The sequence below is a fragment of the Syngnathus scovelli genome, chromosome 8 (assembly GCF_024217435.2).
Source record: "Syngnathus scovelli strain Florida chromosome 8, RoL_Ssco_1.2, whole genome shotgun sequence".
NCBI lineage: Eukaryota > Metazoa > Chordata > Actinopteri > Syngnathiformes > Syngnathidae > Syngnathus > Syngnathus scovelli.
The window spans coordinates 15,758,817-15,784,929 of record NC_090854.1 but is presented as its reverse complement, the minus strand read 5'-3'; the positions used below and the strand labels follow the sequence as shown (position 1 = coordinate 15,784,929).

At 49.5% G+C, this 26,113-nt stretch overlaps 1 protein-coding gene across 3 annotated transcripts in view; it reads right to left on the bottom strand.

Annotated features, from left to right (window-relative positions):
- Positions 1–15,812, bottom strand: part of bcor (BCL6 corepressor) — a 35,478-nt gene extending 19,666 nt beyond the window's left edge. For 2 of the 3 annotated variants that reach the window (XM_049729231.2, XM_049729232.2), the window contains exons 1-3: positions 15,081–15,811; positions 3,423–3,504; positions 202–3,300 (exon numbers count right to left, since the gene is read on the bottom strand). In XM_049729231.2, the coding sequence (XP_049585188.1) occupies positions 202–3,300; positions 3,423–3,425 (3,102 nt within the window). In that variant the 5' untranslated portion in view covers positions 3,426–3,504; positions 15,081–15,811. Of the gene's footprint in view, positions 1–201; positions 3,301–3,422; positions 3,505–15,080 lie in introns of all 3 variants that reach the window. The other variant, XM_049729233.2, reaches the window with a different exon arrangement.
- Between the last annotated feature and the right edge of the window lie 10,301 nt (positions 15,813–26,113).

Sequence of the window (26,113 nt, the reverse complement as noted above, 5' to 3'; positions counted from 1 at the left end):
ATATTAGCCGAGGTATTTGAATATAACAGAGATTAAAATATTTTTCTTATCATTTGACCTCAAAACAGATTAATTGCATGACTTCAACCTGATTCAAAATCGGAGGGTTGCGTTCAACATTAGACGTTTTGTACTGCACATAATGATTTGCACCGTACGTACACATATGCAAGCACACACACAAATGCTAATTGGTCTTACCTGCAGCGCTCTCTGCTCGCGGCTCAGTTTGCTGGAGTCAGCGTACAGCTCCGTGGTGACGCATTTAAAGCGGTCGCCGACATAGCCCGACGAGTTGGCAATTCTCTTGGCCAGACTGGAACGGCGAGAGCCTTTGGGGTTCTGGCAATCTTCGTCGTCCTCGTCGTCACCCTCTCCTTGAGACTCCCCGAGGTCCACAACGCTGTCTTCGTTTTCCGTGTCTCTACACGTCAACGCGTCCTGGTTGGCCTCTTTGGGCACAACGGCGCACGTTGGAGTGAAGTGAGGAGCTCTGCTGTCCCGTGCCCCTTTGTCCTTGCCAGAGCTGCGTTCGCCGGACGTACGGGCGCAACGCAAGGTACTCTGGTCGTCGTCTGCGAGGTCCGGGCTGGGACACTGCTCTTCCGAGGAGTCTTCCTCTTCTCCTCGGCAGAGCTTTCCGGGATTATTTGGGGGTGTGCTGGAGGTCGCTGCAGGACAGCCTGCGTCCTGAACAGCCTTTGGCTTTCCATAGGTAGTTTCCTGCTGTCTGTCTGTAGGATGGGGCTTTTGTGTTGGGCTGTGTCCGGAGAGGATAGGGTAAGGATGGGAAAGATGAAATTTTGGCTCATACTCCACTCTTGTTGTGTTTTGGTTGCTATGGTAACGTTCATTTTGGTCGAAAGCTGAGGATTCGCCAGAGGGTTGTTTCTGGACGGCCGGAGTCGACTCTGCGTCGGTGTCCGAGTGGACAAGGTCAATGCATTCAATCTTTTCTCGGTGCGCGACAGAGGGAGACGATGTTTTAGTTTGACTGCCACTTTGCCCTTGTGCTATTGCTTCTTTATCTGACTTGATGTGGCTCCCTTCTCTCACCTCTTTGCTGGTGTTCTTCTCTCTCTCTTCAAAAGAACCCCTGGGTTTCTCGTGTCCCCGCGGTTTCAGTGCGCCGTCGCCTCTTTCTGACAGCTTATCGGAGAGAGGCTGCATTAGCGGGTGCGACATCTCCTGCGAGTTATAAGCGAGGTATTCCCCTCCTGTAGCCGGCGGTAGGTTGTGGTAGGGTAAAGGGGGTTTGGCTGCCAAGTGGGATGGATAAAGGCTATTGCTGCCCAGCAATACCGGGTGAGGGTAGACTGGACCTTTCCCTGCAATTGGCAGGGGGTGAAGTGCCATGCTGTCATGGATGGGGTAGTGCAGGTATCTATTGGCGTAGGCCAGACTGTGGGTTAGGTAAGCGTCACTTTGAGGAAGGTAAAGGGGGGCCGCTGGGTGACCGTTCTCCAAAATGGGCCTTTTGTAGGATGGCGCCTCTGGAATACTTTCTGCTCGCTTAGCATTCTGGGAGGACTTCTCCACTCCTTCTCTGTGGTGGCCCATGACTGATACGTGTTCTGATTGATGGGGGCTGTGTTTGGCCCAATCACCATTTGATTTGGGGGAGAGACCCCTTGATGTGATGAGAGCGGAATCCGACGAAACAGAGTTGGACTCACTTATCCTCGGACAGGACGAGCTACGTGGCTGAGGGAGCACTCTTTCCAGATTCTTGTGTTTGATGACAGAGGGGGAGGAGCCTTTGGCTTGCGAAGATCCCAGATCTGCATTCGATCTGGGAGATGCGGATAAGCCCGGGGCGTGCTGGGTTTGAGACGGAGACCGGCTGGGTACAACCCAGGACGAGTGTAAAGTGCTGATCATCTCTGGTCTCTCCGAGACCTTAACAGAAGTGCTGTTTACCACGGGGTGAGGGTGAGAGGAGGGCGAGAGGGATAGGTTCTCTTTTAGGAGTTCTCCACTAGGCGGAAGTCCATAACGTGCACCTGGAGCCATAGTGTCCATTTTAATGGGGAAACCATTAGGAAGTCCAAACTCCAGTATTCGACCAGACAAATCCAACGGCTTCTCTGCTGATTCTTTGGTTGCTTGTGGTTGGTGAGCAGTTCTGTCAAAATTGGACTTTGAGGGTGACCTGCTGGGTCTCCTTTCAGCACCTGGCGCCCCGTCCCTTGGCCGCGGCCTGGCAGGGGAGGCCTGTTCAGGCGCCATGCTGCCGACAGACAACATATGAGAAACGGACTGCGTGGCAGACGACGAAGATATCGAAGCCGAGGAAACGGGCGGTTGTCCCATCCTTGCAACTGGCCTTTGTAAATCCAGTGAATTGTCAATGAGGGTTTGGGAAAGGCGAGAGGACGCGTGAGGTGAGGAGTCAGTAGGCAGGCTATTATTGCCAACACTGGCGGCACTCGTGCTTGTACTACCGGTGTTATTGCTGACACCGCCGCCAGACCTGGAAGGGGGTCGGCTCGGTCGACTGCTCCTGTTGGGTGATCGCTCCCTGTCGATAGCAGACGGATGATGCTGAGGATGCGGGGAAGGTTGGTGGAGCTGCTGTACAAATGGCGGGGCGACACCCAGCCCCTTGTCTTGGCAGTGCACAAGTGAGGTGGGGGCTACTGAGACGGGCGGGATCCTCATTTGGGGAGCCACCAGGGGGGAGGACATAGTAGGAGGTGGATACGTGGGCATATAGTAGAGCCTTTCAGCAGCAGAGGTGACTGCGACATGGTTGACATTTCCACCTTGGGGTGCACAAAGAGAAGGGTAGGCCAGATGCTGGGGGAGGTAGGGGTTGGGTTGGCTGAGCAACGAAGCTTTATACATGTTCAGAGCGGCATACTTGGACGAGTCCATAAAGGGATACATGCTCGCTTCTGGGTAAGGGTTGAGCCACGGCAGACGAAGGTAGCTGCTGCCAGTGCTCCCTAAGCTCATTTCAGGTGCTTTTTCCCCAGGTGCCAGCCGCCGTTCCAAGCCTAAAGCTTCCGCTCCAGGAATTAGCACCGGCTTGTGGAGATTAGGCGGGATGCCCTTATAGAGGCCCAGGTAACCATTAGTGGCTTTACGACTGTCCAGAGGCCCATCCGGTTTGTAGACAAGCTCGGGTAGCACGTCCCGATTGTAACCCAATGGGAGAATGGTCGCCTCTCTAGTCTTCTCTGTCTGCAGCGTTCGAATTCCTGGATACACAACGCCGCCGTGGAGGCGAAGACCATCGTGGATCAGGGCGCCTCGCTCCAGCCCCATCGCCGCCAGGGGTGTCAACCTTGCATCCACCTGCAATAAAAACAGGGAGCGCACAATAAGATCCCTTGCTTGCCGAAACACAAAAATGTCTGTTTTTCCCCTAAGTAAGCAAGCTGTGAAAATGAGCGGAAAGGATAAGCTCAGAGACTTACCATGTTTTGTGTGATGTGGTTCCCTTGTCTTAGTTCCAGATTGGTTTGCGTCTCAGCATCGACATCACGAACAGAAGTAACCCTGTGAAGACGAGCAAGTATTTAGCACTAAGTGTCTTGGCTGGTTCACAAAAACCCTGTTGTACTCCAACTTCCTATGTTCTCGAAACAGATCCGCTTATGGAATTCCTGACGTCAAAGGACCATTATTCTTTGATCACTGAGGCATGAGAGCCAAATAACGATCACAATCACTTGATATAAGTCACAAACGTTGGGGCATTTGTCCTTTGGTTGTCGCAATGGTCGTAGCATTCACCACAACCTTTCTTTTGGGGGAAACGAGCTCGGCCCGGTTGAGAGTCACGAGTTAAGCCCCTCTCCCATCCATCAGGAGCACTCAGCACCACACAAACACATCCACCCTACTCCCACTGACCCCCCCCCCATCTTGACCACCCCTGGAGGCAAGACATTACGGAGCTGCCGCCATTCGGTCACGTTCCCCACACACAGCTTTTTGCTGGCCCCTCTGACCCACGCTTTGGGCTGTCTCAGCCCCGCCAAGCGAGGCCAGATTATACATCAGAGACCGCTTCGGCGGGGGACCATTTACCGCCCGTCGACACTGTAACACATATCGGCCAATGTGCACGTGGAAAAGCAGAGCATGCAAACAGAACTGCGCAGCAAGACCTTTGCTGTGAAAAAAACGGCTACAGATTTTTTTTTTTTAACGGGGATACATCCAAACAGCCTGAGTACGGGTGGGGAAAAAAAAAAAGGAATTTGATTGTGTGTGAAATGACCTTTTAACCCATTATTAATTGGGCTGTTAAAATGAAATGTCGCAATTATTCATTCGAATGGTTAAGGAAATTGTAATTGGACTATTACATAAAATGCATGCAATCGTCCAGACTGAAGACTTCAAGCAAGACAAATTTCAACAATTTTATTTTGTTTGCTGGTGATGTCTTCAATGGATAATGCATTTTCTTTGGTTGTGTTTGTTAAGGGGGAGGGGGGGTCCGTGATAACAATAGAAGGGGTAATTTAATTTACCGCACCTAAGGTGGTACATGGGTCTGTGCCCAGGCTACTCAATACGCTATGACCCACTTTTGATGGAAGCAGAAATGCTGGATTGTCCTGTTGCTTTTAACAGATTTTTAGGAAGGCAAAGCGCTAGACCCAGTTTGCTTGTGATGCCTTGGCAAATATGAACGCTAGCTTCACAGGATGCTTCACATGCTTTGAAAAGAAAACAACAAGCAAGACGAATTTCAATCCATTCACATGGTCGCACAATTACTCCAATTTTGTTCAACGTTATGATAATGTCTTAGGGACAACAACACTTTTGTTGCTTTGGACTTTGGATGACACTTTTGTTGCGTTGGACTATAATTTCTCTTGGAAGGAATGCTAAAATTGATACAACATAATAAGGCCGCATTAATTCAAGAAGGCGAAATGGGAAAATGGCAACTCGCAATCAGGAGGCTAGGGGCTTGTCCGCATTTACACACGCGATGTCTCCTTATGAGGACATTTTTTTGTGAGGCGGCCCTAATAAGGGGAGCCTGCGCAGGAAGGAGGTGGGAGGCTGAGGCGTGGGGGGAGGAAAGAGCCTTTAAATAGTAAAGAGCGAAGCCTTGCCGTGCTCAGCAGTGCTGAGAGCAGCAGAGAAAGCGCTCTCCTCTATCATCCCAGAGGAACGACGCCCAGCCTCGCTGGCACGCCACTTTTATTGCCGTGACCCGAGGCCCATTAATCAGGCTGCTGCCGGCCCCTCATCACGGTTCCTCCCTGTCCCGTTGCCCCCCCCCTTCCTCCCACACACACACACACACACCACCTCCCGACCGAGGCGAGCAGGCCTGCCTCGACAACATCCGCATATGACAGAACTGAAACGGCGTGCGTGCAGAGGCGCAGCGAGCGCATGCACGTGCAAATGCGTCACTCCCGCTTCCTGTCTCACGCACGCACACACACACACACACACCGCCACAGCAGCTCATCTGGCATTGAAAAAGCAATCTGCGCTCAATGAGACTGAACAAGATAACAAAAAATAAGCCTCTTATAGGAATGTAGACATTTGACGGCATGCTGCCTTGACAGACAAACGCGCAACTTAAGACGACAGAGTGGTGAAATGAGGGGTGGGGGGTGGGGGGGGCATGAACAGGTTTTGGCTATTATGCAAATACGCACGCACAGGCATCCAACTAGAAATTAAAATAAGAACAGGAATTGCAGCAAAACACAAACACTGGAAGCAATTTGCCCGAAGGTTGTAATATTTCGAAAATGATGACCACTTTCAGAAAAAATATGCCTCAGAGACCATGCAGTCACAGAAGACGGCCACGAGTGTCGCAAGAATAAAACTCAAGGAGCTTCCAAACAATTAACTCCCTAATTGTTTTTTTTTCTTTCGGTCCCCACTGATGTATAATCGGGACTTCAAGTCATCACAAACAAAGCGTTACTACAGTAGGCCCCCGGTACAATACGGCCAAAGCGGCAACAGGTTAGCATAACTGAATCGAGAGAGAGACCTTACGTTTGCGCTCTTGTGAAATTTAGACACACGGTCAAATGTATCGGCCCTGGGTGTTCAGCACAATGCGACCTCATGAACAAAAACAATTAAAATGGAATGTGCCCCGCAAGTTTTGTTTTGTCTTTATGGAGCCGAGTGACTTATATGCTCCAGATTATGGGGAGTACAAAGTTGTTGTTTTTTATTTCGACTTAAACGTGTGTGGTGGTTGAAAATAATGAAATAAATCACCTGTGTAACAAATAATTGCTCATGTTAGGCGCTTAGTAGACATTTGATTTGTACGTCTCACATGTGCGACTTTTGAGCAAACTAGGGTTCGACCATGGAAGACATTATTGCCTCGACCATTATTTCTTATAGAAAAGAGTTTCCACGTGTCAGCGCAAAGGTTCCGCTGTAACGTCTCTCGCCCGGCGCCTGTGTGCCTCCTGATTGAGTAAGCAGCCACATACACAAATACATGTCTAATGCCGTGACACATTTCGTCTAATGAGGAGCGAGCTCGGCAGCGCATCTTTATTAATTGCCTGGCAAATGCAGGTGTTCATTTTGACCCCAAAAAGACCGCCTGGATCCGACTTGAGCCTTCTCTCGTGCATAGTGCGTTGCTCAAAGTTTTACATGTGCCACGTATTGGCATTGTTAAAAAAGTCATTAACCGCAATAATTTGCTGCAGACTGTGACTGCACCCCCAATTATTCCACAAAACACACACATGCGTAAACGCGCACGCACACACGTCCCGACGTGCTTGTGGTCGACGCAGTTCCGCCAATCCCTCATTGCAGCCTCATTGCGTGCACAAATTGCGCACAGTGGGATGAAGCGCCGCTCCATTATCCGTCGTCATTATGGGCTGAGCCGACAGCTCAGGAAAATGGGCGCATCATACTTTGCTAACATTAGAATAATTAGTCGGCATTTATACGACGCTAAATGTCCATCTAACGCTCGCACCGTTTGACGCTTCGATGATACTTGGAAGATGAATCTTGTCTTAAATACGTTTAAGAGTTAGGGACTCTATTTATTGTTGTATAAACACATGGCTGGCATCGGGCGGAATTCATACACGTACAAAATCATCACTTTTTCCAGGGACCCCAAAAATGCCATTTTTGTTCAATCATTATTTTGCATCGAGATAACAGAGCAAGCCGTTTTCAACACTTGAGTGGTCAACAGTTTGGAAAAATAGCACCCACACTTGTGGACTGGCCAATAGTATATATATGTGAAAAAATATCAAATTTGCCAAATTGTGGCCAGTTGCCAGTTGCCAGTTGAGTTCTTCAATTGTCAATTGCTTTGTAATGCTCATTATCTCCACAGGCTGGACTGGAGGGAGAGCACAATAATAATAGTAATGAAAAAAAAAAAAAAAAAACAATCTCATCATTCTTTGTATTTTTCTCTTTTTATGATCATGATGACTGGAACAAATTGAAAAAGTTGTTATAGGCTATATTCAGTTGGATGAACGCAAACAGATGTTTTACTTGCGTTAAAGCTTTACCACGGCTAACAGCGGTTTTGCTTGCTTCTCGACATTCATATCATTTTTTTTATGCTTCACTTCTATAGAAAATTGCATGTTCACGATCAGTTCCACAAAACAGATGCTACACTTGCAATGTTCTTAATTGTCCATGTGATTAAAATTGATTAGTATTACAAACCCTTATACAACGCAAAACAGACAAAACTGTGACGAAACCAATAATTTGATATTTCCCCGACGCCATGTTGACATACTGCACGTGGAATGATGCGAGATGAGGAGGGAGTTGGTGGTGGTGGTGGTGGTAAGGGGGGGGGGGGGGGGGGGGGGGGGGGGGGAGCAGTGTGTCGACGCACGTCCCTGGCAACAAACAACTCCCGACGGCCGTCCAATCCATCACGCAGGCCGGCCGGCAGCAGGCAGGCAGACAGGCAGGCAGGCTGGAAGAGGAGGGGGGTAGCGGTAGTGGGAGGGATGGGGGCGGGGGGTGCAGCGGTCGTGCTGCGTTTATAAAGCAGACCGCAGCAGCGGAGCCCCGACGCGCGCCATTAAACAGAAAAACCACCGGGTGTTTTTTAGCCGAGTCGCTTTGGAGTTCAGTATTGACCGCTTTTTGAAAAGAACAGGTCATATATTTTTAAAAATATATATACAAAATAAAAGGGGGGAAGGGGGGCGTGCAGAGCGGACGAACGCTTGCGCCTGCCTCATCCCGCTGATTTCCTGCCTGTGACAGCAGCGACTTGAACTCACCGTGACCTCCATCACCGGAACAAACAACGGCGCCGCTCATCATTTCCTCCTGGGCGGAGGCCACCAAATTCCCCGTGTTGTGTTCGCGGGGCTACAGGGGGATGGAGGACAGCAGCCGTAGTGTGCGCGTGTGTGCGCAGCACAACTTGGCCAAAGTGCTTTTTATGGTCACTCGGCGGAATTATGCACCAAAGTCAACGACAGATTTAACGTATCTGCTAGTCTGCAGGTGCGTGGAAGGGAAAATGTGCGTCTGATGTGCCGAGATGGTGACGGCGGCCTCCCGCTCTTTTTCCTTTTTTTTTTTACCCCCTTTTTGTCCCTGGAGCCCTGCCAAGCGCGCTGGAGCGCAGAGCCGCGATCAGCTCAGGGGGAGGAAGGGGGGCGCAGTGTGACGCAGGATAATCTCCACAGCGACGGGGGTGGGAGGCTCGGAGCGGAGGGGGTGTGCGCGGGGGGGATAAACAGGGATTAAACGGTGTGCACGCACACACACAAATCAGAGGCCGCGTCTCGCCGCCGCCGCGTGTGACAGGATTTTCTGCGTGCCGCACACACACAAATGCGCACGGCCGCTCGCTCGCGCACACACTACACTAAAACGCTCAAATGAGCACACAGAGGAGAAAGGCACACTTAGCGTGCACGCTCCTGTCGACAACATTAACACCTTGGCGCCATAAAAGGACGCGTGGCCGCCTTTAATTGTTATTGATCATCAGGCTGACGTGTGCCAAATGGTCCGATTGATCACCCCCTCCGCCTGCAACTCCCCCCCTTACCTTCTCTGCCCCGTGTCTACCCTTCTGCAACGGCCGTGCAAAAAAGATGCTATTTTTATAAAGCGTTCCACGCTGTGTCGCGGTTCGTCATTCACTGTAGCGCAGATTTGGAAGCGATCGTTTCTTTTGATAGGTTTCTACAGTATTCGGGAAAATCCAAACTAAGAGTTGCGTGACTGCAAGTACCACAAAAAAAGAAAAGCTAATGAGATTCAGATTTTTTTTTTTACTCGGAAGGCACAGGTCAACATGTTCCTATATGACATTTTCCAATTTTCTGAATTCAACGGTTGGCAGCGTCAAACTTTGACATCACTGGTGCCCTTCTGTGGTTGCATCAATAAGACAAATAAATGTCAAATAAAAGCCAAACTCTAATCTGCCACGTTTTGTTTGACTTTTGAGTAATATCTGCCAAAAAATTGTACCACTTTGGGGCTGCTTGACTTTGGAGCTTCCGCTGCACACAGGGGAAAGGGAAAAAAAAACACGAGGCTGGAAGCGAGACAGATCCGCGCAGAGCCGAAAGGGAGCCGGCGGCGCCTCCTCAGCTGTCACATTATTAGCGAGCACGCTGTAAACAAGGGGCCCCCGCGTCCTCCAGGCCCGCTGCACAGACGCATTCAAGTCGCTGCACGGTTCAGCACCGCCACCCCCCTCCCTCGCCTCTTCTCCGCCGTCAACAACGGCGACATTGTGATTCTACCGCCCCCTCCCTCTGCTCCCCTTCCCTCCCATGCTGACACTGGGGCCTGGGCGGCGGCCGCTGAACTGGCTCTATTCATCGCGGGCCAAATGGGAACTAAATGGCTCTTTATGTCACCAAAGGGCCCGATTGTAATGGGGATGCGCTAGGCAAGAGTCGGGCAGCATTTTACCGGAGCTTTCTTGACTTTGCTTTCAATACGCTGCCGCTGCTTTCATGCTGGATGGTCTTAATTAAAGCGCGCGGTGCTTAAAGGACCGAGCCCCCACCGCCCCCGCCACCCCGGTCTTGAGATCACTCCGCCCCCTTTAGGATGAATGCTTTTGTTTAAATAGGAGCCTTAATTATCGGTAGCCTATAAAGGTAAATTGGGCTCTATGAATCTCAGCGAAGCGTTCACACCTATGACGTCACCCAGCCGAAGAGCTGGGACTGGCGTGTATGTGCTCACACATAAGAAGAAAAGAACGAGAAGAACTAGAACCACAAAATTTGACCTCCGCATTTGCCCCATCACATTAGCAGACACGGCAAACACACGCACTGGAGAAGGGGGCAGTTCTTGGTATCGGTGTCTTGCTCAAGGACACCGCAGTTTTGGAGGTTGTCGTGAACCCGGGTCTCCGCAGCAGCAAGCGATGAGCCCATTTTTGTCGATTATTTTGTACACGTTTTCTGTACGTAGATGAAATGATTTTCTTTCGGCCATACTCTCATGCAGCGGAGATTTGGAATTTGTACATTACAGATCAAAGTGGTTTGAATATTTTGAAAACAAAAGAAAGTGTTGAACTGAACCGAACCATACTGCGTGGTGGAAAGAAGGCTCATACTGTTAAGTCGGTGGGAGCTTTGCACGCCGGCCAAGTCAGGTGGAAATATTCAACGAGGCGATACACATTCCTGCTGTGCGCAGACTGCGGGCGAGTGGCCAACGCTCCGTTGTGCACAGGCAGGATTACGTCAGGAATATGAATTGCCCGAGGCTCCTGCTGCTAAAATTAAAACTAGGCCCAACCAAGACGAGCCGGCAGCGGGACCGAGAGACTCGGCGGCGCATCCAATCAATGGCGCGACCATCCGGCGCAAGGACACTTAAGACGAGCGTGGGTAATTACAGTATGTGATCTCGTAAAGTCATCCGTGTGCCCGAGAGGAAACCTCTCGAGGCGAACCGCGTGCGAGCCAAGACCACGGGAACACGTGCCATCACGTGAGAGGCCCGTCTGGATCTCCGGGGGCTGCGCTAGTCTCGCTCGACCCCCCGGAGGAGAGGGGGCAGGGAGGGGGAGGTGCGGCGGCCGTCACATCTCTGCGGGGAAGCGCTCCGAGCGCTCCAGACCGCGTCGAAACAAAAAGCTTTGTGGAGCGAGGCGAGAAAAGAGCGGGCTAGAGAGGGAGGGAGGGAGGGAGTGGAGGGGGAGGAGGCGGGGGGGCGTCCGCTCTCCCGTTTCATGGCGAGGTCCCGGGAGGCCGGCACGGAGCATAGCTTCAATCAAACCGTGACGTCTCCTCCGGGAGCTGCGCAGCGGCGCCTGGAAAACCGATCTCTCCTCGGCTTTTGTTCACACGCAGGCCGCCTCGGCAGCGGCGAGCCTGTTGTCTTCCATCCAGGCGTGACAACGGAAAAAAAGAGCCCGCGTCTCCGACTAGAGACATGAAACACAACACCGTCCTTTTCGGATTTTATTAATTTCGCCCCCACCACCCCCCCTCCGCCCCCCCGCCTAGCCTTACTTGCGGAGCGCTGCCAAAGCGCCCGCGTGCTTTTATTGATGTGCTCAATCAGGGGGAGCTATTCCGTGCGTGGCCCTTATTGATTCCAGATTAGAAAAGCGGACAAACAGAAGGTTAATTGCTTTAAAATGGGGGGTGAGCACGGTTGTCGCTAAACGGCGACGCGACGATTCCGCTCATCCACTTGGCGCGTCTCTTTTGAAAACGACAAACTATTGTCTGATTTACATAAAAATAAAAACATTCCCAGTGTGTGGCCCCCTTCAGCCGAGTGAAAATATGCTCATTTGAATTAATGTGGAAAGATAAGGCTCAGACGCGTGATTGCATTTTTATAATTAATACAAGTCAGTTGTGCTAATTGAATTAGTGCATAATGAAGCTACTTTAGCTGCAAGGGGGAGGGCGTGAATCACCTGGAAAGTGCACACTTTCTTTGACAAATAAAGGCACCGTGATGCAATGGCTTCCGAGGAAGCGTGAGGTCATGTGACGTGACGGCAAGTCAACCCCCGCCTGCCCCGCCCCCAACACTGCGCCTCAGACCCCCTTGTTCCAACACCTGGAAAACACATCAGCCCCCGCACTGGCCGCGCAGTGGAAAATGACAGTCGCACTATAAATAAGCAGCGCGCAAAATGCCAAGTATTTGGGTTTGCGCGTCTGCGCTCGGTCCAAAGACCAAAAAAACATTCCCGGCCCAGCAGGCTGGGCTTCAGAGTTTTTCAGGTTATTGGAGGGAACAGACGGGATGACATTTGACAGCAGATTATTTTGGTAGCTGCAGATGACCTATACTTGTATGTGTTTTGGCTAGCAACACCGCGAGGCCAACCCAAGAACGCTGAGCAAGATGGCAGCCTGCGTTTGAGTCATCAGACTCGGCAGGCCAACTGGTACAAAAAGTTTGAGGGATCACGCCGCCCTGCCACAGCCGTGCACGTAAATGAACACGTCGACTCTGGCGGCTGCATTCTAGAGCAGACAGGTGTGTAATCTCACATAGCCATCTTTGCGCTACGTACGTGGTTTATTTGTGGCCGGAGCGGGAAGTGACTGCAATCTTAAACAATGCCGTGCTTCCCCCCAACCCTTAAGAGATTAGCGCGGATGCTATTTCACAATATCGATTTACCGCCACCAGAATTCACCGGGGTAGCAGCCCACGTTAACCTTGCCAAACTACACCCGCGGTTAACCCTTTATGGGGGGGGAACCAATCTTGTTGCCATTAGCAGGTTCTCAAAATGAACCCTGCATGCCTCATTTAGACGTGATTTAGCCTAGCCAAAGAAAAATACGACCGTGGAAATTCTGGTTCAGCAGTTTATGATGACCGACATATATAGGGCTAGCCCACATGAACCACGGGGATAAAAGTTAGCATCTTGGTTATAGTTTAAGCTACAGCAAACTATTTGGCCATGATGTACAGGATTTTGGCTTTGGTTTCTTCTTTGGGTTTCTATCTGCTACATAAATAAGGTTTGTATTGCGACGACGAACTACCGAGGAACCTTTGTCATAAATCTAATTTATCCTGTTGTGAAAATTTTAAAACGTGAAAGTGATTGTATCCAAACGATTTATATCGTCTTTTTCTCCACTACACTTGTCAAGTTTGAGGGAACGCAAAGAAATGAGATCACTCCGCCATGGGGTACCTCGAGCCTCGACTCAAACGGTTGGGTAGGTTCAGTGGTCACAGACGGTTTTCCTGTGCCGTGTTTTGCAGTACAATAAACTGCTCCATACCGTAACACTTTTCACCATCTTCTTCCTCCCAACAATGTTCACTTGCGAACCGGACTCACAGACACTAAAAATGGTACTAACGACAAAACGAACGGTCTGAAGCGTTATCGCGGTATACCGAGAAGTCATTTACTAGGTTAGCCCTGAAATGCCTACCATGTGATACATTTTGTTTACCCGATCAGAAGAAGCACTTTTCGACTAAATCGAGAGAGCGTAGCAATTTTTATGATCTTTTTTTCCGCAACTAATCCTTTGTTGGATTCTTGCGTTAAAAAGTAGGCTCGCCCCGCACTTTACGATCTTCCCCCCGATGTCAAGGTTTGCTTTAAGCACATTTAACCTTTTATTCATGTGTCAAAGCCCCCTGATGCCTCCTCCACCTCCTACCCCCTCTGTGCCTCGATCACTTAATCCTCCCCCTCATAAAAAGCAGAGGTCCCAACACGAGGCCCCCGGCGCTCCCAAACCTGCCTTGCTGCAGCAGACGCATGCATTTACAGCCCTCGCCGGTCCGACGTGGATTGGCTGCTTACGTGAGGGTGGGGGTGAGATGGTGGTGGTGGGGGGGACTTGCTGAAGCTTGAGCTCTTACGGCCGCCTCCCTCACTAAGCTCGTTAATGAGCTGGAGCCAGCCAATACAGGCGCATCGATCGTCCTAAGAGAGCGTCCCCCTAATTAGTGCCCGGGTGGCTCTAGGACAGAAGGCGCTGGGCGGCGCGGGACGACATGACGTGGGGGTGGTTTTGGGGGGGGGGGGGCTTGTGTCGAGTGGAGTTCTACTCGGAAGAACTAGCTCACCCAAATCGCGGAGGCGGCGATCGTTGGCGCCCGCTTCGCGTGCAAAACCAAAATAAAACCTGCGATTAATAATACAACAATGGAAGGGGATGAAAGTGGCTGAGAGCTCAAGCAGAGATTAAGTGACAAAAATAGAGGTGGGGAGTTTATTTTTTTTAAAAGGGGGGGGGGGGGGTCTTTGGGATGAAGCGGAGCACGAGAACGAGGCCCAAAGTCACAAAGAACACACCTGCTAGACCTTGATCCACGCATGCATGAGTGTCTGTGTGTGTTGTGTACACAATGCCGCACGCGCACATTTCCCTAACAGCTTCGAGGCTGACGAAAGCCGCCGATCAACGTCCACTCCTGTCCAAACAAAACAAACACGCGCGCGCTCCGGTGACGCAGCCACCGTCGCGCGCGCACGCACGCGCGCAAACACTGCGGGGATGCCCTCCAACTGAACCTTTTTGGCAGGGCGAGGCTGGCTTCCGTAACCTTGTTTTTGAGCGGCACGGGTTCCGTGTGCGCGCACGTTCACGCGCACCCCACCACTACCCACGCATTGAAGACACTCGGTCACACGACACAGAGTGTGAAAACGCTGAATTTATTCACCGTGGCGGACCGCCTGGCACTCGCGCCCCGGGGTCCGCTTGACAAGACAGCCGCGGGTGGGAAGGGGAGTGTGGGGAGGGGGGGCCAAGCTCACGGCCGGACCGGACCCAACCACTCGCGCGCGCTCGTGTGTGTGTGTGTTATTTATCAAGCACATGCCATTGCCCCGCCGAAAACACACAAAGACCACCCTATGCGCTATTCTTAGAAGTGGCCCGTTCCGCTCCCAGTGTGCGCACACCACCAAGCAACCACCACCATCACCACCATCAAGGCAGACTTCTTGTGATTTTCGGATCCATCACGAGGTCCCTTACTTTTTTTCTTCGCTCTCTCTCGCACTCTTTTTTTTCCACAAACACGCTCGCGCGCACACCCGCGCGCGCAGGATAGTCCAAAACAATTAAAAGCTTATAAAAGTAGAAATAATGCGTTCGTCTCACCTGGATAATTCGGCGTCACTTCCAGCAAACTTGTGCCGTTTTTTGTCCTCGTTTTACCAAGTTCAAAAAAAAAAAAAACTAAAAGTGTGGATCCAGTTATCCGCTTGAAATAGATTTAAAAAAAAAAAACTATAGGAAAGTCATCCTTTTGAGAAAAGTTGAGTTTCTAGTTCGCAATCAGATTCTGTCCAGTTTAAAATCCCGTGAGGCTTTCTTGAAGGGTCCGCGAAAGCACCGGTCGGCCCACCGACGAGATACAGGTGGCGACGTCCGCGGGGAAATTAACTGAGATCGGCCGAAACTCGCGGCGGCGACGGCGGCAGCAGCGCCATGTTAGCTTTGAGCGGAGCACGCCGTCCTACTCGGCTTTCGTCTCCGTCACTCCATGGCGGGTGGCCGGCTGCGCGGAGCCCGTCCGTCCTGTCGTCTGCCCTAATGGGCCGGCTGCGCTCGAGAGCCGGGGAGGGGAGGGGGGTCTTAGGTCCGGAGATAGTTCCGCCTCGCGTGGCGCGGTTCCCCTCTTCAGTATGGCACCGAAGAAGAATTAATTAGAAGAAGCCGGTAAAAGACGGCGAAGAGGAAAAAGACGCGTCGGTGGAGTGAAACACGGGCAGCCCGATCGGACGGAGCCTCGCACGGAGCCGTACGTACGTACGGGGAGTGCCGCGCGGAGTGCTGGCTGAATGCTGTCGAGACCGAGCGACTCGCTCCACTCCCACTCGCGCAGACGCTACCCAGAAGGCCAGTCGGGAGACCGCAATTAGCATAAGCCTCCAAGCGCACACACACACGCGCGCACACACATGCGCACACACATCAGAGAGACGCTGACGCACACACGAACACTCGCACACACGCGAGCTCCGCGGAAACTGGAAAACAGCAATAGGCGAGGCATTTAGCGGCGCAACATGAAAGTTGGTGCCATTACGACGAGAAGCCAAATACAATCGAACGGAAAAGTGGCAGGAGGAGAGTACGCATAACACCAATGTTGTTGCGCTTGACCAAAGTGGTTTCAGAATTACACTTTATAAAAACTATCTATTTCTTTTTTCTTTCGTTGTGTTTTATACAACCAATTAAAAAAATACGATTGCAAACTGTTTGAAAAAATGTCATGATGAACGGATTAAGCACATTCCCGTTCAATCCAATATGCATATTGATTTGAAATATGAATGATTTGCGTTGACCATGGAATGAACTCAACTCGTGAGTGAAGGCACCACTGTTGAACAGGTTTAAGTTCCACACCCAACACCACAGGATAATCCCTCAGCTGAAAACCATCCAATGTCCTTTTGATCGCAGGGATGCAAAAATGCTCCTATCCCCCGCAAAGGGCCCCTTACTGGATATTACTGGCTGGTCATTGTAGGGGGGGGGGGTCCCATGAAGACATGGCTGAGATTGGTCCATATCAACGGCACAACTGAAAACCCCCATATACACTGCAGTGACACATCGGGGTTCGGGAATCTACCTTGGGGGCCCCTTCCAGCAGCTTGTTGTCAAACACACCACCAACAACAAAAAAGAGGCAAGCAACAGGGAATCCAAAGAGGGGAAGAAAGAAAGAGGATGAAAAGAAAACCTGTGATAGTTTTAAGTAGTTGTTGTAGCTCGGAGGGGAAATTCACTGTTCTAGTCGTCTCCTCAATGAGAATAACACAAAGCAAGAATGTGCCAAAATATATTGAAATATAGCCCTTTTATTTGAAAAATAATTCAAGTCCAGTCTGAAGGTCCTTAATAAGTTGTATAGTAATTAGCGTGCGGGATGTTGAGGTAACCCGATATTAGTGTTTCCCTCCCAGGGGGGAATCAGTTTAACGTAACCGATATTTAAGTTGTGAGAGTCCCCACATAAGCAGGAAACATCAGAATGGTATTTATTCAGTATGGTGTACGAAAGGATTTCAGTATTCTGTATGAGCGTGTTTTAGTATTGTGTATGAGTGCAAAAAAAAAATCTGTAGTGTGCATGACAGGTAATTCTGGATTATGTCTCTAACAGTCCATCATAAAAACACCACACCACATACATCAACACGACAATCGTGAGTCTCCTCCCCAAAGCCATGCCTGTTGTTGAACGGAGATCGAGCTACGTGAAGCAGCGGGGTAACCTGATTGACTATTGTTTCACATAACAGAGTCCGTCGCTCGTCCGACATCGATGTTGTAAGGATTTGCCATCGTAAATACTGAATATTTACAATCGCTGCCGCGACTGCTTTCTGAGCTGAACAGGGAGGAAATATAACCCTTGACATACCGCACACCCCAGAATAATCACTCAGGATAATGTTTTATTTTGGTCCTTCCTTGTCTTGTATCCTTAAATATCATTGCCAGACTAATGAGCAACCACACATGGAATTCAAATGGACCAGGTAGTGATCATACCCACTTTTGCAGATGGAAAAGTGTCATGAAGGTACTGCACAGTTGACTAGGGGGTGTAATTAGGGCCACCTGAAACATGAGAGACCCCAGGTTCGATTCCCCTTGAGTGGCAACGAAGGGACTCAAGGTTGACGTGTATAGAAGCATGAGTATAAGTTACAAACGTGGGCTTTTTGTGTGTGTGTTTGTTGCTCATCAGACTAATTGAGCCATGGTGGCCCAGTGGTTAATTATATGACCTATGACCTAGAAGGCTACAGGTTTGATTACCTGGACTAGCATATGCACTCATAACTGTATTTGTTTTATTGTTTACTAAGGTTATTTATTGTTTATTGCACCATAAGGAAAGTATTTTGTTGCATTTAATTGAACAATGACAATCAAGGGAGGCATTCCATTTCAAATGCCCAAAGTTCCCTTGAGCAAGGTGCTAATGTTGTCTTCATAACTTTAAAGTAATTGAATCAGGGTTTCCCAAACGGAGAGTCTAGGGGCTGAAATCGGTAAATTTCACATATTTATGCATGATCTTAGACAATTTACATTTTCACATTTCCAAATAAAGTGTCACTTTTTTTTCCTAAACCGGCTGTGATCTGTGAGGCATGAGGCAGCGGAGATGGAAGGGGGGGGGGGGGGGGGGGTTGTGTGTGTTGTGGGGGGTGTCCGCTCAAGGCTGGGGCACATCTGTTAAGGCTCCCATGTCAAGTGAAGGAGGAGGAGGCTGAAGCCTGAGGTGTGTGCGCATGATGTGCATGCGTGTTGGTGGAACGGACAGACAGGCAGGCGGGCAGGAAGACAGTCACAAAGACAGGCAGTCGGGAGCAGAGTAGGAGTCGGAAAAGAGGAAGACTTGGCAAACCGAGGCTCTGGCTGCTTTTCGACCACAGCTGTTGAAAGTAGGAGTTGCGGCAGGCAGTAAGCGCGGCTCTCACGTGTGCGAGAACAAAAAAGGGAGAAAAAAACAGCAAGGCTCAACTCTGACGGCAAACTGTTTTGCCGTCGGGAGTTTCCCCCCCCTTTCGTTTTATGTGAGCGTTGCGGGAGGACAAGCGGAAGGTCTTTGAGACGAGAAAGGGGGTGGGGGGGCGGTTAGCTTGCACACAATGGTGCAACTTCTATGAAACGCGTGAGCAACGACGGGGTTGTGTCCAAGTCAGTTTTCAGACAGACAGCATCGATCAGCTAAACTCGGTTTATTTTTTAATGGATGTCAAAGTCAAGGCCCGGGGGCCAGGTCTGGCCCGCCAGATCATTCTGTGTGGCCTGTGAACGCAAATCATGTCTGTCAACATCAATGTTCTTAGCTTAAATCTGTAACAAAATATTTGCCGTGTCATAAATATATATATATTTTTATTTTAAACTAACCAAATCTGGAGACAGACACATTTATCTTTATCTTTCAATGGAGCTGGACTCAGAAAACAGAGCCTGGAATTTCAAATCACGTGTGAAAATGACATTTCGCTTTTCAACAGAAAAATGTCACATTGCATTGAAACACTTGGCCTCTTCGTTTTGTTTTTCCCCCCCTCACGTTTGCTCATTAATTGTCATCACAGGCAGGAAGAATAGTCACGCAGTGTGACATTTACAGTCATGGCTGGTGAGCAGCCACGGCACAAACAAGTCATCTACAGTGCAGCCACGCAGTCAACAAGGCCGTTGTTGCTAGTCCAATGAAAAACACAAGGTCGAGATTTTTAAATTTATAAACCCTGGAGGCCATTTTAAAAGGGGGCTCCATTTTACGTTGTAAAATGCTGACTTAGTGCAGACCAAGTTGTTGTTTAGCGGGGTCATTCCTTTTTGTTCAGGTTTACGGCTGGTGACTGAGAGTTTTCGCAAATGGCTCCATCCGCAAAAACACCCTAAAAGTTCAAGAGAGACAAGATATTGATATTGTCTTGCAAATGTTTTTTTTTCTTTTTTTTTAAACTGAAGGCAAAGCAGCACTCAAGTGCTTCTGCCAACATTTTCAAGTTTGGCACCATCTTCACCCCTTGGCAAGGTGTCTTCGCACTCAGCCATGTTGGACCTCATCCCTGTTTCCCTCACACTGACTTTTTTTTTTTTTTTTTTAACACATGCCAGCCCCTCAGTGTTAATATGTCACGGGTGTCTACTGTCACTTTCGATGAGTGTGCTACCATTATGGTTGGAATCATGCCAACAAGCCTGGATCCTTAGGGTTGGATGCATGATCTGGTCCTCGAAGCTCACCCCCTATGATGCCACAGTCAACTTAGAGGTTGTTGAGGGTACTACAGTCTCACTTTGCGATGTATCGTGTCAAGGGTTCTAGTTGGAAGAACCCTCGTTGATAGGCAACCCCTATGTGAGGGTCTCAAGACATATTCCAATAAATGTGGGTCTTTGGAGAGCTTGACTACTAATCCCGTGATTGTTGTGCTTTGTTGATTCTTGAAGTTGAAGTCACTAGGCTTTCTTTCTGAGTATGCAGCATCAAACATTGGGAAGCCAATTAACCTTCAGTTAGAAGCCCCGTTAGGACACATCGGATAGGTCACTCCTGTGTTGTGGGCTTCGGGCATATGCCAACAAGTCTGTCTCGTTGACTTCTAAGTTACCGAGCCATTTCCATATTGAGGTTGTGAGACTAGTTGAACTTCAGTCAAAAGGGGTCAAGTTACAAGGACCCCTGGATAGGTGGCCTTTGTGTGACGGATCCCAGAGACGTGACAAAAATTCAGTCTGTTTGAAGTTGGCCAACAAACCAATGACCTTGACTGTTTTAGACGGTCAGTTTCATTCTCTTTGAACTCCAGGTAAGTTGCCTAGCGTCTCCTTTTCTTGCAGGTAGTGTCAAATGTTGCAAGCTTGGGAGGTCTACTACTTGGACTACTTGGCCACTGTGCCTTTTCCAGGTTCAGGTCTGCAGCTTGTCCTTCACTTGCAAGTGGTGTTGAATATTGCAAGTTGGTAGGGAGGCCAGTCCATCTCCAGTTGGAATGACCTTTGGAAAAATGACCCTTCGAAAGATGAACCCACCGAACAAGAGTCTCCTGGGAAGGGTGAATGGGGACACCCTGTGTGGCCTCGTTATCACCCTTTGCGGGGGGAGGGAGTGGGAGTCACGGTGGATGTGCAGAATCTGTCATCAGTTAGCTTGGCATGGCTTACACGATTCTAAACCAAGAAAGTCTCTGTGGTGAATTTGGCGTAGAAAACGGCTGCAATAAAAAAAAGAGAATAATCCGAGCGGATCGCAATGTTTTCAAGAGATCCTTCATGTTTCACCCTCCTGGTCCTGGCTCAAGCACTCGCTGGAAAACTGGATTCTAGAATGACTGTAGCCTTCTTCCACGAAACAGAACCCCCTCCCTCCTCCGGCTTTGCCGAGAGCTGGTCAGAGAGGCATCAACAGCTGCACTTTTTACGACCCTGAGCGACGTCGGCGGTTTTCAAAAAGCCCGCACGTGTCTCTTTGAGTCGGAGCGCGGCGAGCAGGAATGTACTTGAAAGTCCGCCGTCCTTCCATCTCCTACCACATGTGTCCTCCGTGCACGGATTCAGGTGCGCGCCTTGTAAAAAAAGAGCAACTCGTTGTGTACACACGTAGGGATCGAGACGGGAGCACCCCGGCGAAGGCGCGACACCCTGGGAGGTCGCAGTGATCCCGCCATCTGCTGCCGCAATCAGACTGGAGCACTGGACTGGCTGCACATTCGCACAAAAACACCCCTTTGGTAAATATACGCATGCTGTCCTCAAAAACACACACGCGCACGTGCACACACACACGCACACTCACGCTGAGAGAGTGGGCTGACACACATTCAGTAAGGGCTGCCTGCCAACATAAAACACACACACACGCACGCACACCCAGGCTCAGATTGCAGGAAGCTCTTTGCACGCAGGTCAGGCCGCAGCAGCCGGGACTAATCAGCACGATCCACCTGCAGATTGTTATGGATCGCTTAGTGCAAGTCACACGGGCGCAAGCCAACGCACGAAATCCCCGCCGCGCACACGCACTGATGTCGGCCGGCCGGCCGGCCGGCGGAGCACAGAGCCTCGTGGACGTTGCACGATCACGAGGCTCATTTGTTTTAATTCATCACAGCTGTCTCCCGGCTGTGGCGACCATTTTTTTTCTTCTTGCGCAATCCTCACGCAAGGCGACTGGTTGAGTTGACCTACAAATCCAGCTACCTTGTTAATTTTCATCAGATTATAAATAATTACGGTTCTTGATTTGATGTCGTGCAATTGAAGATTACCTTGCTTAAAAATGATAACAACCATTAACTCAAAAGTATTTTTTTTCATAGTCACATTTTTTGGTTGGAAGATTTTTCATAATGACTCATAACGTAAAACTTCATGCAACTTTTTTCTTTTTATCTCATTCACTGCCAGCCAAATAAAAACAGATCTTTGACAGCAACAGAAAACCTTGGCAAATTGTATAAAAAAATATCCGTTTGCCTATGGGAATGAATGAGTTATTGTGAAAACCGTAACATCACCTGAAAAACTACGACCAATCATCACCAAATATTTATTCGGACATCTCAACTCGTGATCACATCAGCCTCTAAAAATATAAAATGATTGCCCTAATATTTGGGATTTTACGGGCGATAAGAGTTTTCCTCCACATTAAAAAAGCTGACAGTCACTTGATGACAGAAAATCGGGATTAATCGGCACCCAAATTTATGCGGACATCTCTATTTAGGCCAACTTCCACCGCGGCAAATATTAGAACGGTCACACCACAATTTTGTATTTTATGAATATTAATGCCTTCCTCTCCAAATGCGCTCACTACAGCCTAAAGAGACTTCATGTCCATAAGATACGACGATAAAGGAAAATAAGAATTTCTAAATGCTTAAAGATCGGCCTCAACATCGAGAGCGGTGAAAAGAGTCCTGTTTTCCTTTGTTGTGAAGTCATTAACTGCGTCTAATTTGCCTTGCAAGGACTCAGCTTGTGGGTTCGTGAAAGGACATGCTGAAGAAAAACAACAACAAAGACAGCTTCCTCCTGTTTTTTTTCTTGCAGCGCCGCACGTGCACGCATTAGCACACGCGCCCCTCCCCCTCCTCCTCCGGTGTGGCGCTAACCGGTTGTTCCCCACAGGCGCACCACGCTGAGTTAGCGCGGCCTCGCTGGGGATAATTACAGGCAGGCTCGGCGGGGCGAGTCAGGCTCCCGGCCAAAGCAGAGGAAAGGGAGTGAGCGAGAGGGATGGGCCTATAGATTAGAATCTAATCGATAGACTGCTATAGGTTCATCGATACAATCAATCAAAGGGGGGTAACACGCCATTAATCAGATGCGCACGTCCACGTGTGAGGGTCATTCTTACAGAAGCTGCAATTATTTATTGCGTGAGAACACATCTTTATTCTCGTAATTTTTTTTCTTTTAAAAGACAACTTAAGTTGCATAACATTACGATTTTTAAGCAAAAATACAATTGATATTTTCTTTTCTCAACACTACGACACGACTCAAACGAATGATTTAGTGACGAATGACGTTAATTCGTTAACATTACTCCATCTTGTGGCCTTACGTTGTTATTTTTCTTTTTTCCTTCGTTTACTTTTATCCACGTAACAATTTACCTTGCAAACTTATCCAGGACATTACGATTTTACTCCATGACCTTACAATTGCATTCCCATAAACATTTCGTATTTTCTTTTAACGTAACGTTATTCTTGCCGGCTAACAGTTTCGTGTTACCTTATGACTTTGTACTTATAAGAGTACGATTTATCACCGATTTTTTTCTTGCAACATTTCAATGTAATTTATAGATTTCTGAAAGTCCTATTAAAAGTCTTCAAAATCTTACAACTTTGTTTTTGCAATCTTACGACTTTCTGCCTCATAATCCAACATTTTCTCCGAATTTTCTTCTGTTTTTCCCAGCGTAACAAACATGGCAATGCTATTTTTCTCATAACTACAATTTCCCCATCAACCTTCCCATTTATTGCCGCGATTGCAAAGCATTCCTTTTCAAGTCAAACAAACAAAAGCGAAAAATCCTTCAAACGTCTCACGAAGCCGAAAAGCGGCGGCGGTGGCTCAGCAGCGCAGCACGAGAAACACTCTCGCCCTTCCCCCCTCTCCCCCCCCCCTTTCCTCCGTCACGTCAGGCCCTTCCCCTCCCCTCCCCTCCCTCCCGCGCGTCTGTCGGCCTCTGTCGAGTTCCGCTCATAACCTCGCCACCCACCCTCGCAGCTCCCCGCCTCTCCCCGCTTTCCGCTGCTGGCGGGGAACACACATACACGCACAGCGCACACACGCCTCTCTTTAGCGCTCCGCTGCGCACACACAGACACGCACACACTCCGGCTCGCCTCTGTCGCGGCGCACACACAATCGCGCACGCCTCTTTAGCGCTCAGCTCACATACGCGCATACGCACGCGCGCCTCTTTGGCGCTGAGCCGCGCACACACACAAACACACGCGCACGCACACACACACAGAGGCAGGCAGGCAGGCAGGCAGGCGGCGTCAATAAAAAGCCCAGCGATGTGAGGAGGCCGCCGGCGCTTCGCTTCGCTACACCCCCCCTCCCCCTGCCTCTCCTCCTCCACCCCCCGCCATTGCGATTAGCGGAGGCAGGCTGGCTGGGGAGAGGCGCCCCTCAGTTATCTGGGGCGGTGGCAGGCTGTGTGTGCGTGCGCGCGCATGCACGCGCGCGCGACGAACTTAACTCTTTCCAGGACGGATGCAAGGCTGTTTTGCCGTCGTTATCGCGCAGGAAGCAGGACGCAGGGGCTGACGTCACGTCACGCGTCCTGGCGAGTGAACGCGGCGAGGCGCGCACACGGAGCCTTTGAACAACATTGGGACGCCGTACGTGTTTATCCCGATTTTTTTTAATTAATGACGTCACGTTCTAAAAACCTGTTGATTGAACTGGATCGCCATTTTGTTTTGGTACCACAGCACCGTTTTCAAATGGGTCCATGACCTTCATGTGTCTTGAAGAAAAAAAATACATAACAAAAAATTCAGCAAGCTTTAGGTCACCCCCTGGAGAACGCTAAGACAAAACTGAATTGACCAACATTTACTTTTTTTTGATAGTTATTTGAAATATACTTTATATATCGTTATATGGGTCTGTTGCTGGTTCATGTCTGTTATTGGTGTTGGATTTTGACAAATAAATTTGCCCCAAATGTGCGACTTATACTCCGGTGCGACTTATATATGTTTTTTTTCACTGTATTGTGCATTTTTTGGCTGGTGCGACTTATACTCCGGTGCGACTTATAGTCCGAAAATTACGGCATTTTGATTTTTGTAACATTGTTGGAACCATATGGGTTTATCATAGCAGCTTTATTTTGTGACATCATCAAAATCATTGTAATGTTTTCTCATAACATTCTTTCAGCGTTACGATTTTTTAAGAGGAAACAAAAGACCCTTTTTCTTGTGACATTCTTGTACTCTTACGTCTCAGTTCTGGTCAAATGAATTTTGTCGTTTGGCGGCACGCTGTCATTCTCCTGCTTCTTGTTCTCGCTGCTTGCGTCTAACGAGCACGCTGATGATTGGACGAGGCAAAGGGTAAACAGCCCCCAGTCAAAGCGGCTAATTGAACTATTTGATGTGCGGCGCTGCGCTTTGAAGCGGCGGTTGCGTGCGGGCTGTGATCTGGCTACTAAGCGAAAGCATCCAGGGAGGAGGCTGTTTGATGGCTGTACTGTAATAAACAACAGGCGGCGCTCCCGGCGGGCGGAGGAGCGCAGAGCAGCCGTGGGGCCCGTGCCGAGGTGACAACGCTCCGCCTTTTTTTTGTTTTCGAGTGTGCTGTTGCCGCTGTTCTGCCTACCCCCCACCCCCGTCCTCACCGCCTCCCTTCTCTGTGCGTCATGGCCGGACTCCAACAATGGCTGGGGTTTCTGGTGTCAGGCGCGTGCACCCCCCCCCCCCCCCCCCCCACACACACACACATGCACGCGCACACACACACACGCGGAAGCACACAAACACAGATGTGACAAATGATAGGGCGACGAGGCGAGGCGAGCTAATAGTAGGCCGCGCGCCTGCCGACATGCCCGTGGGCCGCGGCTGTTAAATTGTATCCAATTACGAAGCATGGCACGATTCGAGGGGGGGCAAATAATAATTCTTCCCGCATGACGGGGAGATTCGCTTATTTCCTCGGCCCCAGTAGCGCAAGCCGTGAAATGTTGCAGCGTCTATATGCCGTCCTTTCTTTTTCAAGCGGGTGGTGCGAATGAAGAGGTCCGGATTTCTGCAGAACGTGGTGTGTTGTTTTCTTTCATCAAAATCTAGTTCAGCCAATGTGCAGACAAGAACGGGCCCAACAGTGTGCGACCCCTCATTAATCGTCATGATTTAAGACCATTGCGCTTCTGCATCTACTATTTCAGGAGGTGCTGCTGTTTTGGTAAGCAATGGGGTTCAAATGAACACTCAGTTGTTAACTCTGCTTGTGAACAATAGTGTCTACGAACTGAGATAATTACAGTTACTACTACCAATTTAATGTTTCAGACAGGCATTTATTTGTCCTAAGAGGATGACACACCAGGCGTATATTAAAGAGAACATATTATCCAGCTTCTGCAGACCTTG